Below are 20,335 nucleotides of genomic sequence, written 5' to 3'. Positions count from 1 at the left end.
CACTGAGAATTGAAGGCTTGAAAAGGAACAGACTTTTGCTTTTCTGTTCCAACCCCCTCCTAAGGCCATTTGGAATTCCTAAAGGCAAAGAGATACTGATAGAGATAGTGATCAGGGGCCAAGATGTGTGTTCATTAAGGGTCTGCTAATTGTGAAGCTGGGAATCTGCAATCTGCTGATTGGTCAGTTTGAATGTCTCACATTTGGGTTTCAGTCACATGGTCAAGGAAGGGATGAAAGAAGGTTGTAACTGTTGCTCGCGGGTCTCTTTTGGCTCTTCTTTTCTCCTCTTGTGAGCTTTGCTCTTCATACACCTGAGCTCTGCCTTCCATCTCTCTTTCTCTCTACACTTTCTCTCTCTCTCTCTCTCTCTCTCTCTCTCTCTCTCTCTCTCTCTCTCTCTCTCTCTCTCGCTCTCTCTCTCTCTCTCTCTTGCTCACTCTCTCTCTCTTTATCTATCTCTTAGGTAACATTCTACATACAGAGTTCAGCACCATTGTATTCTGGGTACAATTAACTGTGTTTTATTCAGTTTTATACATAGAATTTATAACTAATTTAAGTGTGACCATAACCAAATACTGTTAAACCTTCTCAATTGTAACCTGTGCTAACTAGTTTTGATTCAGTATTAACATACCTATTGCAATACTATATCGTCATACTATAGCAACGCTCTCCCACATATTTTGCTATTATTTCCATCGTTGGTATAAGTAGCAGTGGATGGAAAAAGAAAAGAAATCTACTGGTTTATACCATATTGCTAATGATGTTTCTTTAGTCAATCGGCAACCTGCCGTCTGAACCACTGTTGGCCAACCAGCCTTACAGAATCAGTTTATTTGTGGGCATTACACACCGGAATTAGGAGGTCCATATGGACTTACATGGAATGTCCCCAGAGGGTTATGTATGTGTGGATAATGGCTTCCTAAGCACATTCAGCCTTTCTTCAGTCCCTTAAACTCCTCATACACTGATACAATCTGTCATTTTCTCTAGAGATAGCTAATAATTTATTAGAGTATGTTATTTAATACACTCATAAGAGTAATTGTAGGTTTATAAAAGGCAGGCTGAGGTGACTGACTTAGTTGTATCCAGACTAAACAAGAAAGTCCATCCATACCAAGATTGAGAGCATGAGGAGTGTGAACTTTAGCTCCACAACAGAAGACTCTTCTCCATGGGATTTTCTCTCCCACTTTTTTCTGCTTCCCCACCTATCTCATTTTCTCCATCTCTCTCTCACTCTCTGAGTGTATTGCTCTCCTTCAGCACAGAGCTGTTCATCCGTGCTCCGTGTTAATGAGGGAGGTTGGTGCGAGCTCCCACTGGTTACCAGAATGGGCCGCTTTAACCGACCTGTCACTCAGACCTGACACTGCATGTACGTGCACATGTTCTCCGGCAAAAAAAAAAAGGAGGCTTGATCCATTTAGGGAAAGAGCCTGCTTGAGCTCTATCAATTCAATTCATCTCCCTCCATAACTCGTTTAAATGCAGCCAGAGGTTTTTGCAGGCAAGGAAACAGATTGTCTCTGCTTATCAGGGCACATCAAGCATCGAGAACGCCGACTAGACTGACAGCTAACACCAAGCCCACTCATGTTGCACTGGCCCATCAGACACAAAAAAGAGTGTGTTTGTGTGTGTATGTTGCTTCTGATACCATCAAGGCCCGTTTGCTGTGTTATTTTGTGATTGGAGTTGCTGCGATCTATCTGCGCTGTCAACATGGCAGCAGTTTTCTCTCTAGGGGACAGAATTAGCAGGTGTAGTGGGAAGGGAAGTGTGCGTGTGTGGCCATTGCTGTCATGCAGAGGTATTATGATCTCAAGGGAAAAGACAGGGTTTGATTTAGGGTTGATGACTTTGGCAGCCCGCACCACACACTCATTAGCGCAGAGCTGCGTCTCTGCGGGATAATATATGTTGATTTTTCTTTATACACACAGCTGAGGATATTCCCCATTCTCCCTGTCTTTGAAAGACTTTTTTTATCAAACGAATCTTGTTTCTTCTCTTGGCGTCCGTCTCAGGGCCGTGGGTGTTGAAGAACAGCAGTATAAACAGCGGGGAGTTGGAGCTGGGTCAGCGTGTCAGTCAGGATGTTCCCCCAGGCGTCTTCTGGAGGTCTCTGCTTCATCTGCGCCAACCACACTTCCTCAAGTTCAACATCTCCCTGGGCAAGGACGCACTGTTTGGGGTCTACATGCGGAAAGGCCTGCCTCCTTCACATGCTCAGGTGAGCAAATCGCCTCATGTCTTGTTTCTTCTCTTAAAGGAGCCATGTCCACTTATAATTAAGGTCGAGTATCCAGTTTTTAAATACTGAAACCACATTCGGCTCAGTTTTTGTTAAAGCGTTAGTTCACCCAAAACTGAAACATTCTGTCATGATTTACTCACCCTCATGTCTTTCCAAACCGAGACTTTCGTTCACCTTCGAAAAACACAAATGAGATTTTTTAATAAAACCTGAGAGATTTATGTCTGTTCATTAAAAGTCCATTCCACCAAAATAATTCAAAAATTTAATAAAGACATATAAACATAATCCATCTAAATTGGTTCTGTTTATCATACATTATTTGATTTGATTATTGTATGAGTGTTGATGTTTATATGTAAATAAAAGCCTAAATTAAATCTGTGCATTATATAAAGTGATATTGTCTCCTCAGTAAACTTAGACTAGACAGCTCAATTCATATAGATTACTTTCACAATGTCTTTATGGACTTTTTGAATCATGAAAGTGTTGGTGGAATAGACTTTCATTTTAGGGACAAAAATCTCTCGGGTTTTATTAACAATAATTTTATTTGTGTTTCGAAGGTGAACAAAATTCTTAAGGGTTTGGAACGACATGAGGGTGAGTAAATGATGACACAAGTTTAATTTTTGGGTGAACTATCTCTTTAACGCTCATAAGCTTTAATTGAATATGTTGAGAGACAAAGAGTAGGCAGAAAGATAATATAATGAGCACTAAACCGACAAAATGTCTTAACTAGGGCAACTGTGTTGCAAATGAATTAATCTTATGAGGCAGTTCTTTTTTATGATTCCTTATAAGGGTCCTTAATGGAATCTGAATCTAAATCAGAATACCGTATATACCAGAATATAAGACAAGGTTTTTGTCCTAAAAATAGGCTGAAAAATGGTGGGTCGTCTTATATTCGCGATATAGACAAAATCACGGGGGGAAAGAGAGAAAGAACGAATTGATATGAAATAGTGACTGAAACGCGACCCATTAAGACAAAACTAGCTTTCCCTTCCAAGATGTTAATCTGGACAAAAATCCTGATAATCGAGCCGTCGTCTGATGAAATCAAATACACATAAGATAAAAACAATATCTGTGCTGTGATTTCGGCAATACTTGCATGTAAAATTAGAGAAGCAACATAATATATGTGCTTAACCCTTTATATTGGCGCCGGCCCGCCGGCGGGCCCGCGGCCATTATATATTTTAAACAGTAATATCCTATACTAAACCTAAACCAATCTTGACAAACTATATGTCATTTGAAAGCTTAAAATCTCTAGTTTTCATTTGTGGTGACTGATTTTTAAAATACATTACAGAGGAGCCGTAATTTATCAATGTGCAACAAGAATATTTTCATACTCCTAAGGCGTGTTCAGACCTTTATTTTGAAATAGTGATGAACATGAAAAATCATGAAAGAATGGTAGAAACCTCAGTTTGTTTTCATGCCAAGAGTTCAAAAGATAGCATCCATTCAATTGTTTTAGAAAAAAAGGTCTGAAAATGTTTTAAATATAAATAAAAAAATTATAGATTTACCATTTGTGATTCACCATTCGTGGCAGCGAGCTATAATGCACATATACGTGTTCTTTTTGTGTTTCTTAGAGGTTGAATTCATTTAAAAATCTGCCAAACTTCCAACACTACTTCTGAATAGGATTTCTACTTCATAAATTGTATGAAAATTGTAAAAATAATGGTTCAGATCACCCAAACAACATATGGAAATGGAGGCGCCCTTATATGGGCAGTAATGTCAACTAGTGAAAAAGTTTGGTACTGCGCCCAAACAAAATCTCACTGAAAGCTTATTTTTTGAGATATCAACCTAAAATTTTAAACACAACTTGTTCAGATTTTTGCCTTTGATTTTTTTGCATTTTTAGAGTCCTCCAGGTTTTGAAAATATATATTTTATATAAAATATGAATAATTAAATTTTTAACGTTGTACATTTCCATAAACTCAAACTTCTATAACTTTTTTTCTGTTTAACTTTCTTAATTTATTTCTCTTCTACAAAAATCTGCCAAATGTCTTCTTAAAAACAAGACCAATCTTACATCTATACTCCAAAGCATTCTTGAATTACAACCATTTAAGTTCGGAATGTGCATTTTCATGTATATTCAAAAAAAGGGGGCGCTTGATAAGGAGTTAACTGAATTAAAACGCTGCTTCTCTCTGCCGCGAGAAAGACGCAGAGCGAGCGAGCGAGAGAAAGTGAGAGAGAAGTGCGCGCGAGAGACGCAGACCGATCGAGCGAGAGAGAGAGAGGTGCGAGCGAGAGAGAGAGAGAGAGAAAGGTGTGCGCGCGTGCTGGAAGAGAGAGAATGAATTATCAGTGCAATTTTCAAATAAAATTATTTTCTGTTGAAAACCAGATTTTTTCCACAAAAATAAGTCTGGAAATGGGGGGTCGTCTTATATTCAGGGTCGTCTTATATTTGGGTATATACGGTAATTAAAATCCTGATGATTTTCATCCTAACTAATGTAAGTCAGTATTTTTTGCACCATTTATAGACCTAATTTGTTTTTCATGAAAATTTTCCATAATCTCTCTGATTTAGAATTAAACAGGCTGCTTTTGAGAATACTCAAGTGCTGATATCGTAATCTATTGATTGACACTGTTATGTTCACACTGCCCCAGCAAACACCAAAATCAAGCGTAGCGTCAGTTCTGGCAGTTCACGTTAGTCAAGCTCGCATCAGCTGACTGTCAGCTGATCCACGTCTACCTATAGGAATACAACGCCTATCACTGTATACATATATAAGCTCCTTCAGTATTATCAGCAGCTATCGTGTTTCTCTGGAGCGAATTACCCTCCTCCATCCCCAGCTCCTCCTCTCATCAGTCTGTATGACATTCGGATTCCCCCTGAATAATTGTTTTACATTAAAATATCTGCAATATATTCATGTTGGTCAATCATATTTGACGGGAGAGGTCCTGACAGAAATGGTTAACATACTGATCTGACAAAACCCAACCACTGAAAACTGGGATTTGTCACCATTTTGTGGGACAGTGTGTGAGGTAACCGTTTTAGAGCAAGGAAATCTGGTTCTCTATAATGTTCCTCCTTAAAAAGACAGGTTTTTGTTAATTACCATGAAGAGACCATCTGTGTACACAGGCTTTTTTTTTTGCAACTCTTCGTAATGAATTGTAAATGATTTCCAAATTATCGCTGCATATTTGTCTACAGCATTCTTACATGTGTCTTATCACATTTCAGAGTTGTTATCTCCTCTACATTTTGATTTAATTTGACTTTTTTGATTGTCATTACAGTGTTTAGTGAAGATGACATCCTGTTTTCACCTCTCTCTCTCTCTGTGTCTCTTCAGTATGACTTTATGGAAAGGCTGGATGGAAAGGAGAAGTGGAGCGTTATTGAGTCTCCTCGTGAGCGGCGCAGTATTCAGACCGTTGTTCAGAATGAGGCGATCTTTGTTCAGTATCTGGACCCCGGCACCTGGCACTTGGCCTTCTACAATGACGGCAGAGAGAAAGAGCCAGTCTCATTCAGCACTGTGGCTCTAGGTACACACCTCCAGCTTTTATTTACACACTGAGGGTCAACCTATTCAAAAAGATGGTAAAATACAAACTTGGTTGCTTGGTGACCTTCTGTTTAGAGGATACACAGACCCTTAACCTCATATTATATTTCAGTTTGAATGTGTGCAGTTGAAGGAGAGCTTTCACTTTACATTTCTTAAGGCAAACACAAGGAACTGTTGGTTTTGTAAAATAAAAGTAAGCACTGAAAAATGTTTGTCCTGGCAGTTTAGTCAATATCCACTAAATCCACGAAGGTTGCCATAGTGATGACTTCGCATAAGTGCAATGCCAACTTCGAGGCTTTCTTCTACAACAGCTGAGAGGAGCTGTCAGTGAAGGATGGAAAAGTGGGAATTTGACCTCCTGTCTGTCATGATATCAGCCAGTGATGCAGAACTCATGAAGCGTATAGGAGGCATTGCTGTATTTTACATATTCATGTACTGTATATATTGTATGTTTAAATATTCATGCTTAAACTGCTCAGTTGTTCACTCATTCAAAATTCAGAACATAGCAACTGTTGTATGCTTCAATATATGGACAAAGAATGAGTGAAAATGCATAGGAACTGTGTCCCAAATTATCTCAAACAAACAAACAAATCTATTAATCAGATTTAAAACCAAATATGTGATGAATGTGTTATTATTTTATTTTATAAAAAGTATATTTTATTAATGCACTACTGACTAGTTTTTTCTTCTTCTTCTTCTTTTTAAAAAATAAATCAACTGTTTTATTCAGCAAGAATGCGTTAAATTGATCAAAAGTGACAGTCAAGACTTTTTCAGTGTTACATTGTTTTACATTACAAACAAAATTCAGTAGAATAGAAATACTGTTCTTTTGAACCTTCTATTCATTAAAGAATCTAAATTTAAGCAGAACAATTGCTTTCAATGTTGATAATAATAAGAAATGTTGGTAACAATTTATAACAAGTATACTGTAATAAAGTATTTACAAAGCATTTTCAAATAATTAATTGATAGATTATAAACTGTAGTTAATACATTAATAGACTATATACAAATAGTGAGTTCTTAATTCATTGTCACTGTAATTAACAAAGTGTTATTGTTCACTCTAAAAAATGCTGGGTTGTTTTAACCCAATTTTGGGTCAAATATGGACAAACTCAAATGTTGGGTTAAAACTGCAATGTAAAAATGTAACCCAATGGCTGGGTTTGTCCATATTTGACCCAAAATTGGGTTAAAACAACCCAGCATTTTTTAGAGTGTTCAATTAGCTCATATGTAAAGAGTTAGATCATGCTTTGTTAACAACATATTAACTGTAAATAGTTATCACTTTAGATTAGGTCACGTAAAATGGGAAAATTACATAAATTAAGTGCTTTAAACCAACCTTTATTAGACAGCATAAAAAAATTCCATTATTATTGAGTTCATTCCAATGTTTACAAATACATTAAACCTATCTCCAAAGCTAAACATAACCTAAAAATAAATAAATAAATGTTATCCTTAATCAGTAAGGATTAGGGGTAGGTTTACGGGAAAGAGTACTGTATATAGAATATAAAATGTGTGTGTGTGTGTGTGTGTGTGTGTGTGTGTGTGTGTGTGTGTGTGTGTGTGTGTGTGTGTGTGTGTGTGTGTGTGTGTGTGTGTGTGTGTGTGTGTGTGTGTGTGTGTGTGTGTGTGTGTGTGTGCGCGTGCGTGCGTGTGTGTGTGTCTTAGATCTGGAGATCAAATGAAACGATCACATACTTTATTAATGTGTGTATGTAACATTCGGTTGATGGCTACTGTTGATTTGAAAAGCATAATTTATTTTAGCTTTGCCACAGTCATAGTGTTATATTTCCCATAAGGCTTTGGTGAAATGTGTCACAGTAATTCACACATTGCCACTGAACTGTCAATAACGCTGACTGAAAGTTCACGTTGCACCATGCTGTGTAAAAGATTATCTCACAAAATGCAAGACAGTTCATAGTTTTATGACTCGCTTTCTTCTGTCAGACAACAGCGTTTAAAAGGTTTTCTTGATTTGTGAATGTTATATTCCACTGTCCCTCATAAATAACTGAGGGTTGTAAAATGCGTGCGTCTCTTATGTGTCGTCTCAGACTCAGTGGAAGAGTGCCCGCAGAATTGCCATGGCAACGGAGAGTGCATGTCAGGAGCGTGTCATTGCTTCCCAGGGTTCCACGGCACGGACTGCTCCAAAGGTACCGTTTACTGTCACACTGCAGGAGAGTTTACATTAGAAATGTTGTTTCACATTGCAGCATTTGTCAAAATATATTTTTTAGTAGTCTTACAGAAAAGCTGTGTTGTATAAAAACAGTTTGTGCAGTAAATAAAACCTCGCTTTCACATATATAAATGCAAATAAATTATATAGTTTATATTTATTATGACAATTAAGATTTTTCACATTGTGGTATTATTTTTAAAGGGGTCATGAACTGCCTTTTTTATAATGTTCTCTGATGTCCACTTATAATGTTACTTATACTTATACTTCTATAAAAATCAATACTGATTTTGACCCTCTTTTTCAAACACTCAATTTTGATGGGTGTGTAGTATTCAAGACTTTGAAGTAAACGCCCACTGATTGGGTAACAGTTTGCGTATAAAAATCATTTTCAATGTGCCCGCCATTACACATGTGGAATTATTTTGAAAACTTCTGATGTTGAAAAATATCTTGTTACATAGTTACATAGGAACATTTATGCTTATTAGAAATGCTTTATAAGTCCTGGTTGTGGCAAATAAAGTTGAAGTACTTAGAGTTAGCACAGTAATAATTGATAAAGGATGACTTAAAGTGTTTCGTGTAAACGGAATTAGGAATGAATATACCATTGTTTGTCACACTGTCATTCTTGTTGGCTGTTCATCATTTTATTATAATTTGTAGTGTTGTCTTTTAAATAAAATGACATGTGTTGTAATGTCTTACTGATGACAAAACAGAAGATGTCGCTCACTGAAGCTTTTATTCAGGATTTTAAACAGAATATGTGATCCGTGCATAAGCTCTGAAGGCGAGACACTACAGGAGAATAGGCCATTTTAAAATAATAGATATCACCATTAAACTTCCTCAGTTGATTACTTACACCAGTATGTAAAAAATGTATTACAAGTTTTTGAAATTTGTATGTTTAATTATGCAAATTAGGCATTATCATTATACGCGATAGATCTGAACTTATGATAAAGCCAGGTGCAAAATAATTTTTTCATTTTGTTTACACACCAGTAAAAAAAACAGTTCAGTGATTCAAATAAAGCATCCGTGTGCTGTGCGTAAGCTATTACTACAAAATTATTTTCACAAAATGATGAGATAAAAACAAATTATTTGTATGATGGGATGCATGGCAGTTTCCCCTGTGATATCGAAAATGTCATTGAATATCAATATTTTTCAAGGTATCGTATTGAAGTTAGAAATTACAATATCATTATTGTGTCATTTAAAACTTGGTTGCTATTCAACCTTTTATTTTATATTACATTTACTTACCATGACTTAAAAATAACCTTTTGTGATCCACTGCATTTATTTTTAAGTGAGTTTTTATGTGCAATTTGCCATACGTTTTAAATATGACTTGCATGTTTGATTCTGAAGCTGTTATTGATGTGTGAAACATATGGCAGAATTTTCCCTCGAGCTCAAAACTTGTCACGAGATCGTCAGTGTACATAAGCTCTGGACATTTGTCGTAACGGCTCTATGACACTGTCACATCACTCTGAGATCCAGACGGATGAATTACAACATCCCTGATTAATCCCGTCTCATTTATGCCAAAATGTCTAATGGGTTTGTTGGCTTTACTGTGCCAGATAAATCTTTTTGAGTGATGAAGTGCTCTCAGTGGAGGCTTCGTAAAGAGAAATATGTGTGAGCTCACCTGAGGCTATATACGGCTAGTTTATTACTGTCGAACGCTGTCTCCTCTGAGTAGCAGGGAGCACTGTTGATATTACCTTTGAAGCGGGCTACCTTAATTACACATGGCATAGTCTTTCTTATTGCTATACAGAGAGATCATGCAGCGTTTATGCCGAATATCGAACCCTGTGACGGAAAAGAGCGAGGCATGATTCTTTTCTTCTTTATATTCATTCATTAGGCAAGTTTTCATTGAAAACTGTAAGATTTTCTAAAAAGTTTCTGCTTAGCTTGAGGATATGCAGGCTAATGTTGGATAAACTCAAAGGAAGTATACCTTGTTAAGTTACAAGCTACTTGTTTGGTTAGTCAGGCTACTTTTTTACAAAAAGTAATCAAAATGAGCTAACTACATTGTAACTTGGTGATTAGGTGGCAATACATGGAATTTTTCAGATTATATAATAGTATAATATCAGATTATAACAAATTTTAATTTAATCTCAGCAGTATACTGGCACAAAAGCTTTTTTTCTTTTAATAAATCTTATTTAGTAATTTAACTTGGAGAAAGAAATGTACTTTATATTCCAATATAAAAGAAACCAAATTCCACCAAAGGTTTGATTCTACACACAAATGTTATTAATCTTTAATCTGGTTCATTTGAACTATTTACTTTTTGTTTTTAAAGAAATTAATTATTTTAATCTTAAATTAAATTTATTATTTTATTTTGAAGGCTTCGTTAAATTCATCAAAAGTCACAGTAAAGACATTTATGTTACAAAATATTTCTATTTCAAATATATGCTGTCCTTTCATCAAAGAATCCTGAAAAAAAATGCATCACGGTTTTCACCAAAAAACAGTACAACTGTTTTTAACATTGATAATAATAAGAAATGTTTCTTGAGCACCAAATTAATCATTTTCTGAAAGACTGGAATAATAATAATGGTTAATTGATGACTTTTGATTAGGGTGTCTTAAACTTAAGAGTTCAATTTATGTATGTGTATTTCAATATAAAAGATGGAACATTCTGCCATAGAGTTGATTGTACATAGAGACTGTGTTTGGTGAATAATTTCTTTTCTTTTCAATCTTGTTCATCTGATCAAACCAGTTCACTAAAACAAATCCAACATCCCAAGTCCACATATATGTCCGGACAGTTCTGGAGGGGGCATTTGATTATTGCCAGAAAACAATCGCATTAAATTAGTCATTTATTATTCTATTCAGATTTATTCTTGACGCACAACTTTGAGGTGTTTTCATACAGTTTAGTGGATTCATTTGAATTAACTCTATGCTTCATTTTTCTCTTATCTTATCTTACATTTCATACCTGAACTTCTCTCAATGAAGCTGGTTTTCACTAATTCCTCTCAAACATCCTCGTCTTCTGTCCTTCCCTCACTCCCTCATTTGTTTTCCCTCCTGCATCCTTTGGTCCTGTCTCCATTGCAGTGGCTTGTCCCGTGCTGTGCAGTGGGAACGGGCAGTACAGCAAGGGTGTGTGCATGTGCTACAGCGGCTGGAAGGGGCTGGAGTGTGACGTGCCCCAGAGCCAGTGCGTCGACCCCAGCTGTGGCGGTCACGGGACCTGCGCCCAGGGCAGCTGCACCTGTGAAGCGGGTTACCGCGGCGAGTCCTGCGAGGAAGGTAATGAGTGTGTCGACAGCTTCTCATTCTCAAAACTTGTTTCAGCACTCTTGGAAAAAAAAACCTCTTCCTCTGAGAATCTCAGATTTCAAATGTCTGCTATAAAAGCGTGCTGATACAAGCATAGTAAACTTTATTAAAGTGATGAAATCCATTCTATTGATCGGGCTTTTAAGAAATTGGGCTGAAACGGAGTCTCTGAGTGCATGTTCATATGAGCAGCTGGTTTCTGAAAGTGTTGAGATCCCAGAGGTGAGTTTAGGAAGGAGAAGTGAAAGATGAGGAGGAAAGCGAAAAGAAAAAAAGAGAATGAGAGGAGAAAAAAAAGCTTTTTTAAACGCTCTGTTTCTTTCTCTCCAGTGGATTGTCTTGACCCCACGTGTTCTGGACATGGCAGCTGCGTGTCCGGTCAGTGCCACTGTAAACCGGGTTGGTCTGGGCCTCTATGTGATGTGTCCAGAGCCCAGTGCCCGGATCAGTGCAACGGCCACGGAGTCTACAGCCCCGACACGGGCCTCTGCAGCTGTGACCCCAACTGGATGGGCCCTGACTGCTCCACGGGTGCGTTTCCACCTCCTCACGCGCTCTCTTCTCAAGCTGTGCTGCGATGTATTGCAATCTTTCATTTTCATCCATCTACACTCTCAGGGGGGATTCACTAAGCATTAATTGCGCTCGCTGATAGCGTTGTTTATTTGCACTTGCTTTGTGTGCTGTTTTAGCATCAGATTCATATGTAAATAAGACACCTCAAAAAATGTGTGGACGTAATTCAAACTTGTGTGGATGAGGTGCAATCCAAAATAAGCTTAATAAATAAAATATATATATATTTTTATATTCGGTAACACTTTACTTAACTTAAAGCCTTTATCTATAATGCATTATAAAGGTATTCATAATGTACATTATAATGACTATATAAATATATAATAACTATATATATATATATTTTTTTTTAATAAATAATCGTAACCAAAGTTAAAATGCATTATAATATTCAAAGATTCCTTTTTACATCTGAAATTGGTTGTTTGTTGCGTTTTAATGCATTATACTTTTCTAAAGAATATTATAGCTTTGGTTACAATTATTCATGAGACCATACAATGCATTATAAGATACATTTCAAGGCATAATTAATGCATTAAAATACTGGCTTTTAAATACTTTTATAATGCATTATACATAAAGGCTTTAAGTAAAGTGTTACCAATCATTCTAATTCTAATTTACATAAAGGAGATTCATTTAATAATGAAATTAACTTGGTTAAAATATGCATGCCGCAACCAGCACAGAAAGTTCTCTAGATAGGAAAGTGTGGGTGAGTGATTAGTGAATAAAATATTATTATATATATATATATATAATATTTAAAAATATATATATTTTTGTGCTCAAATATGCATATTTACAAATATTTTGTAGGTAAAAATGTAATGCAAAAGTTTGGGGTCAGTAGTTTTTTAAAAATATTTATAATTAATTTTTAATTTTGATTTACATTTTTAATTAAGTGTTTTATGCTGACCAATGATTTTTCTGGATTATTTTATGAATAGGTTCAAAAGAACAGCATTTATTTGAAATAGATATAATATCTAACATAATAATTATTATAATATAATATATATTATAATAACATTTACCGTTAATGTCCCTTTTGGTCAATTTAATGCATCCTTGCTGAATAAAAGTCCTAATTTCTTTCAAGAAATCTTACTGACTCCAAAATGTTGTCAATAATACAGCAATTTTACTGTGATATTGACATAAATGGCATTCAGTACAATAATTTGTGTTATTTTTTGGCAATGTAATTAATTACGTCGCCAAAGCATTTGCAGCTTTGCTGCAGATCATTAAAACAGTGCAAAGCCAAATAGCAATTCATTAAAATAACAGAATAAAACTGCAAATTGCTTACATTTGAAAGAAACAATAATAATTCAATTAATTAAGAAGGAATAAAATTAAGATAAATATGCAAGATGAAAAACAAATGTAAAAACAACTCTCTCTCTCTCTGTCTCCAGAGGTGTGTTCAGCAGATTGTGGGAGTCATGGTGTGTGTGTCGGGGGCGTTTGCCACTGCGAGGAGGGCTGGACAGGCACAAGCTGTGACCAGAGACTGTGTAACCCACAATGTGTGAAACATGGGACCTGCAGGGATGGCAAGTGCCAGTGTGAACAGGGCTGGAACGGAGAACACTGCACCATCGGTAAACACACATACACACACACACACGCTCTTATTCTGCTTTGAAGCTTTGAGCGAGTCAAAGGCATTTCCCTCGGTTCTGCGACTTCTTTTTCAAAGACTCTTCAGCTGCTGTTTTGTTGTTTGGTCTTGATTGATTTGCTCATGTTTGCATCAGCGCGTGTACATAAACATATTTGTGCGTATGCTTATGTTTGTGTGTGTTGCCATTGTTTTATAATCACATTCTGAGCAAAGGATACAGTTTTCACCGTGTGATCCGCATCTATAAGAATATTAAATGACTTGTTGAGCTCTGGAGTCCAGCTGGAAGTAGAATACTAACGGACTCCCTCTCTGCCACCGTTTTCAAATCATTGTTTTCAGACAATTATAGCTGATGGATTCTGAGCACACAACACATTTTGACACTGAATTCACCATCCAAAGTGCAGCAGTCAAACCAAAGTCATTCATAATGGTTTCGCTTGGGTTCATTGATAATAGATGTCCATCAGGAGTTTGTCTGACAGTTTGCATGCCGTCGGTATGGTAGTGAGTTTTAAGTGGCGAGTAACATTTCTCCTTGTGTTTCTTATGGGCATCAAACTAAATCATCTCAAATCCAATATAATCACACAATTGATCAATCTCTCTCTCTCTCTCCTTTTTCAGATGGCTGTCCAGGGCTGTGCAATGGGAATGGGCAATGCATCATGGGTCAGAACAGCTGGCACTGTGAGTGTCACACTGGCTGGAGAGGGCCGGGCTGCAGTGTTGCCATGGAGACCTCCTGCAATGACAATAAGGACAATGAAGGAGGTAAGAAATGCATGATGAATGCAGAAATTGTTTCTTCCTCATTTGGCCTCATTTGCATCATATCTGTCAAGACTTGAAGGGGAAAATGCTAAACTTCTAAGATATAAGACAGTTATTATCTGACTACTGCAAAGGCCTGTTCGCACAACGATAAATAATCGGTGCAACAAGCATTTTAATTTGAATGAGCGGTTGTTAATGTGTCTCTTTAGACCGACACTAACTTTCATATGCCGTCAATGCGACAGAATGTTTTTGTTCGGAGAGGTGTTCTAATTTCATTTCCTCGCACTGTGAATAAAACTGGCCAAACAATAAGATTTGTTTTTCTTTTTGTCATGTGCCCAGAGCAGCTGCATTTATATAAAACTATGACTTGTTGGCATTCATGATCAAGTGTTTTGCTAAGTGACAGTGAATAGCAGAGGAACAAAAACGCAAACGGCTCTATTGTCTCTGTATTCTTGTATTTGGTGTTGTTTGATGAACACCATAGCGGATAGAAAAATCTGAACAGCTGTTTGAAAACGTGTAAATAAATACTGTTGACTTCCTTTTTTCTCTGTGACAAGTAGGCATCAGAAATGGAAAGTTGCACAGCGCTCTGTGTACCGGGGTAACTGATCTATGTAAATGACTGGATTGCTCATTGCGTTCTAAACTGCCAGCAGGCGATGAAGCCTCCGGAAGCGTTCGAGCGACCATCTTACAATTCCCTACTGACAGAGGCCATCATTCACTTACAGCCAAAGCATTGACCTAAAGTCACCTGGTTTTCAGCATCGCAGTCTCACAGGATTAGTTTTACGATATATTTATGTTAGTGAAATCATTGTTGAAAGCCTGCTGTATGAATAAAAACAATGCCACAACATAAATATAGAACAGTACAAGGCGATTGCAGGTTACAAGGCATACTTTATTCCGATTTCAGAATGTGCACTTTGACTTTTGTAATGCATATTCTGAAGTGTCTCGTCCGCCAGCCGAGCTGATGTTCTCGACTGTGAATTTAAACGTAACTTTTTGTTAAGCAAGGGATTTTTTTTACTTTAAACTAATAACCGCATGGACGTTTGCATTGTAAGAATGTACAGGGAGACTTATATAAAAAGGTGTCTTGTTAGGCAATGTTTTCTGATTAAAATCATATAATTTCCTATTAATTCAACACAATGTGTGAGCTTACTAGGGAATACCAATATGGCGGCACGATGGCTTCACTTTTATGACGTCATGAGCAATCCAGTTCTCTATATAGATCAGTGGTTTAAACAGACAACGTGTATGCGAGAATCAAACAGTTCCTTTATTTATTTATTTATTTACAGAAACTGGAAGTATTGATATATCAAATTACAATGACAAAAAAAAAACACAATTCATTTTGAAATTCTGGAAGCTTCTAGAACTTTAAAAGCTCAAATGTTTTTATTTATTTATTATTATTATTATTTTAGATTAGAGTTAGATCATGTTTTACATACTGTACGAATAATAATAAATTTATTTAAATCCTGCAGCCTGAATTCCCAAACCTTTTCCCAATATTTTCAAAATTACCACCTGATAGTTTAGATTAAAATTACAACAATTTAAAAACACATTCACATGTTCATGGTTCTCTGATGTTGGTTAATGGTCAGCAGGACAACAAATAAACTATTTCAAATTACTAATTAGAGATGCACGGATTACAATTTTCTAGACCGATTTCCGATTATATTTTTTCTAACCACATTACAGCACACACAAATATTTATTTTCTATATATATATATATTATATATTTTATATATTTATAAAAACACCATATACTTTTACCCAAATGTAAATGGGTACATTTTCTATAAATATTTTTCAGTCTTCATTTTCTTTTCTGACATAGCCTACTCCAGACATGCAAGTTCTGTGCGTTTTGGCCACTTTTTGTGTGAAATCATTTATTTTGTCCATCAAAAGTGTGCTTTCACTTTAATTGAGCGTGAGCTGCGCAGCAAAAATAGACTGCGGCGAAACCCCCGCTTCACTGCTGCTCACGCGATGCTTGCCTGATGCTCACGTGCTGCTCCTGCTCCCGGTGTGAATGCACTCATTGATTAACATGCAAGCCAGAAAAAATACGCGCCACTCACGCTTGCGGTGTGAAACGACTAGAATTCATGAGGTTTCCTACATGTGCACGTGTGATGCTGATGTTGCTCGGTGTTAATCATGCGGCGCCCGAGTGCATTTGCCCGAGAGCGGCCGGTCGCTGGTCATGGCCGATCACGTGAAAATCGGCCAATCAATCGGTGCATCTCTAATTTAAATATATATATTATTATTTAATTCATTATCAGATTTTCATAAACTCCCAGCTCCCTCACAAATCCCAGTTTTTGAAACCCTGCTCTAAAAGAATTGATGCCTTGCCATCCTTTCCCCACTCATAAAGAATGGATTTTACTCTGAGATTTGTCCAAAATATATATATATATATATATATACATCAACTGCTGCTTTATGCCAATTTATTAGTAGATATGAAGACGCTCTGAACGACCGGATAGAGCAGCTCCAATCAACCGTATGAAAAGGTGATGCGTCTGTTGGCTGGCAGAGTGAGGGATTTGAAACTACCGCAAGGCAGAATGATTATATAACGGGTGGATGTTCACAGTCAGCCCTAAGCACTGAGCGTCTTCCCTAGACCAATAAACAGCACAGAGGGGCTTTTAGAAAGAGCTCTTTGTTGTGTCTTGTTTTAAAATGTTTCTTTTTCTCTGCGTTGTCTACTCTTTATTGTTCTCTCACTCTCTTACATACATGGCCTGGCAAACATGCAGGTGTTTGAACAAACCCCTAACCATTGGTATCACGATGTTGTTGTCTTTAGGCCTAAAAATACTTTAGGCCCTTTAATCTAAATGGTCTTTCATATTAGAATAGGTTATTATATATAGAAAGGGGAAGGGGATTAGGAATCTCAATCATACTAGACCATCAAACGTGTGATTTAATTTAACTTGAATTGCTGTAATGCAATTTATTTAATCTTAATTGTACTTCTTGTGGATTAAATTTTAAAGATGATCACAAAATACTTCTTAAAGCAGACGTTTGAAGGCAATGTTCAGTCTATCCCAGACACAAACAGCATAAAGAAAAGCGTCCTCCAGGATACACCACTTCCTGCTTTTTTTCTTCTCTCTCTTTTCTTTGCCCTTCGTTTGGGGGTTACTTCATTGAGGTTTCAGAGATCAGAGAGCACAAGCAAAAACAACATGGAGCAAACGTCTCTGGCAACAGGCGCTTGTTGCGAGTTTGTTCCGGATCAAGAAAGACCCATTTAAGGAGAATGTACCTGTACAGTGCACTGCGATATGCAGCCAGTAAGAGAAGGGAAGAGACAGAGAGAAAGATGAAACGAGAAGTGAAGCTCTCAGGGGTGTGAGCGATGCCCTCTGTGACTTTGATGTAAGTTCTCTAAAAGTGAAACCGGGGGTAGAGAGAGTGGAACTAGCATCATTTCGATTCATTGATCATTTCTATCAGCTGAGCTCATTACCACAATAGGGAAAAAATAAATGTATTTGTTCAATTTCATTTCCATAATGATAAGAAATTCGGCATTTGAGCAATTCTTTTTTTAATCACATTCTTTGTCTCCCTCTCTTGACTTCAAAGCTGTGCTGGGTTTTGAACTGAGAAGGGTTCATCAAACGTACACACTCGGAGAATAAGATGGCAGCCGAACAGAGAGACTTCAGAAGTCGCTTTAAACCATCTGCCACTCTGAAATCATGAAACTTTGTGTGCTTGGGATGTCAAATGTGCTGGTACTTCTGGAACCAAGTCAATACTAGATTTCTTTTTAAAGTACTATGGTATTGATAATATTAAGTACAAACTAAATTCAGTACTTTGGTAAAATGCAGCTGCACACTTTCAATTAAAAAAATATATTATCATGTTATTATCAATATTATCAAGAAATATTCATGTAAATTCAGAAGGTTCATGATCCTTCAGAAATCTTTCTAATGCTAATTTGCTGCTCAAGGAACATTTCTTATTATTGTCAATATTTGAAAATGTTGTGCTGCTTTATATTTTTGTGGAAACATGATTAAATTTTTTTATGATTCTTTGATTAATAGAAAGTTTAAAATAACATAATTTAATTGGAATAGACATTATAAATGCATTTACTGTAACTAATCAATTTAATGTATATTTGCTGAATAAAATAATTAATTTCTTTCAAATCTTACTGAGCACACAACTTTTGAACGGTGAGGAACATTTTCAGCAAAAATGCCGCTAAAACTGACTGAGAAATAAGTGAAGGCTTTATTCTTTTGTTAATAGAATATATTTAGTAGATATTGAGATATTGACACTGGCAGTTCTATCAAGAAATGAATTTTTGGTATCGTGACAACCCTAGTGTGGGTTTATTTTCATACAAAATTCATGTGTCACACTGCTAATGCATGCTACAGATCTAAAGTTTTTATGACATGTGGTGACATCTTTTCCACTCAGATGGTCTTGTTGACTGCATGGATCCGGACTGCTGCACGCAGAGCTCTTGTGTGACCAATCCTCTGTGCCGTGGATCACGTGACCCTCTCCTGGTCATTCAGCAGAGCCAATCAGAGGTCCAGAAAGTCCCTTCCTTTTATGACAGAATCAAGATGCTTGTGGGTAAAGACAGCACTCACATCATCCCAGGAATCAACCCCTTCAATGCCAGGTACCTCATCTGCCCTGTCCTTTGATGGACTAAAGACATGGTTTATCATGCTCTAATATTACTTTTTGTATTTGTGTGCGTGATTGCAGCCTGGCATCTCTAATTCGAGGTCAGGTTTTGACCTCAGATGGCACTCCTTTGGTGGGCGTCAACGTGACCTTTGTGAAGTACCCTTACTATGGTCACACTATGACCCGCCAGGATGGCACGTGAGTAGCTTCAATTTATTTGAACCCCTTTTGCTATTGAATATGTGCTGAAGTATGTTTCCTGTGCCGGTTCTCTCTAGTTTTGATCTGGTGGCCAACGGCGGAGGCTCTCTTACTTTGCGGTTCGAGCGGGCTCCGTTTCTGAGTCAGGAGCGGACGGTGTGGCTGCCCTGGAATCGCTTCTACGCCATGGACAATCTGGTGCTACAAACAGAGGAGAAAACCACAGCCAGATGTGACCTGAGTGGTTTTGTCAGGCCCGATCCTGTGGTGCTTCCCTCCCCACTGTCCTCCTTCTTCAGCTCCAACCCTTCAGAGAGACACATCCTCCCCGAGAGCCAGGTGCCACATTCAACACCGCTCTAATCACATCTTATTTCTGTCATGTTCGTGTAGGTCATTACACTCGTCTGTTGGCTTTTTATTTGCATTTTATATTCTCTATTACTCTTCCTCTTCACTCACTCTCTCCGTTTTCACTCCCTTTGACCCATTTACTTTCTCATACCTTTCTCGCAATCACAGTTTCTCTCAGCTGCTCACTTTCCATCTCTTTTATCTGCTTTCTTAGGCCGTTTTTCAAGACTGATGGCAGCTGTAAGAATATTTGATTCTTGACATTACTCTCTCTCTCTCCAGGTCCTTCACGAGCAGGTGGAAATTCCTGGCTCTGGCCTTAAACTTTGCTATCTGAGCTCCAGGACCTCAGGCTACCTCTCGCTACTTAAGGTGATCATGACTCCAGCTCTAGTGCCTCTCAGCCTGGCCAAAGTGCACCTGATGGTGTCCGTGGAGGGCCATCTCCTCCAGAAATGGTTCCATGCCTCTCCTAACCTGGCATACACTTATATCTGGGACAAGACTGATGCCTACAGGCAGAGGGTCCATGGCCTGACCGAGGCTTTGGGTAAGTGATATATGGAGTCATGG

At 37.3% G+C, this 20,335-nt stretch overlaps 1 protein-coding gene across 1 annotated transcript in view; it reads left to right on the top strand.

Moving 5' to 3' along the window:
- tenm2b (teneurin transmembrane protein 2b) overlaps positions 1-20,335 on the top strand; it is a gene marked incomplete at its 5' end in the record, with an annotated part of 110,635 nt that overhangs the window by 76,191 nt on the left and 14,109 nt on the right. Inside the window, 11 exons of the mRNA XM_079585960.1 lie at positions 2,046-2,251; positions 5,653-5,848; positions 7,971-8,072; positions 11,237-11,431; positions 11,792-11,992; positions 13,471-13,656; positions 14,310-14,456; positions 18,986-19,196; positions 19,286-19,405; positions 19,486-19,747; positions 20,045-20,312. Coding sequence (XP_079442086.1) covers positions 2,046-2,251; positions 5,653-5,848; positions 7,971-8,072; positions 11,237-11,431; positions 11,792-11,992; positions 13,471-13,656; positions 14,310-14,456; positions 18,986-19,196; positions 19,286-19,405; positions 19,486-19,747; positions 20,045-20,312 — 2,094 coding nt within the window. The remainder of the gene's footprint in view (positions 1-2,045; positions 2,252-5,652; positions 5,849-7,970; positions 8,073-11,236; positions 11,432-11,791; positions 11,993-13,470; positions 13,657-14,309; positions 14,457-18,985; positions 19,197-19,285; positions 19,406-19,485; positions 19,748-20,044; positions 20,313-20,335) is intronic.

Source organism: Phoxinus phoxinus, assembly GCF_949152265.1.
Source record: "Phoxinus phoxinus genome assembly, chromosome: 17".
Taxonomy (NCBI): domain Eukaryota; kingdom Metazoa; phylum Chordata; class Actinopteri; order Cypriniformes; family Leuciscidae; genus Phoxinus; species Phoxinus phoxinus.
Note: the sequence above shows the minus strand (reverse complement) of the source record. Positions and strands in the feature narration are given on the sequence as shown.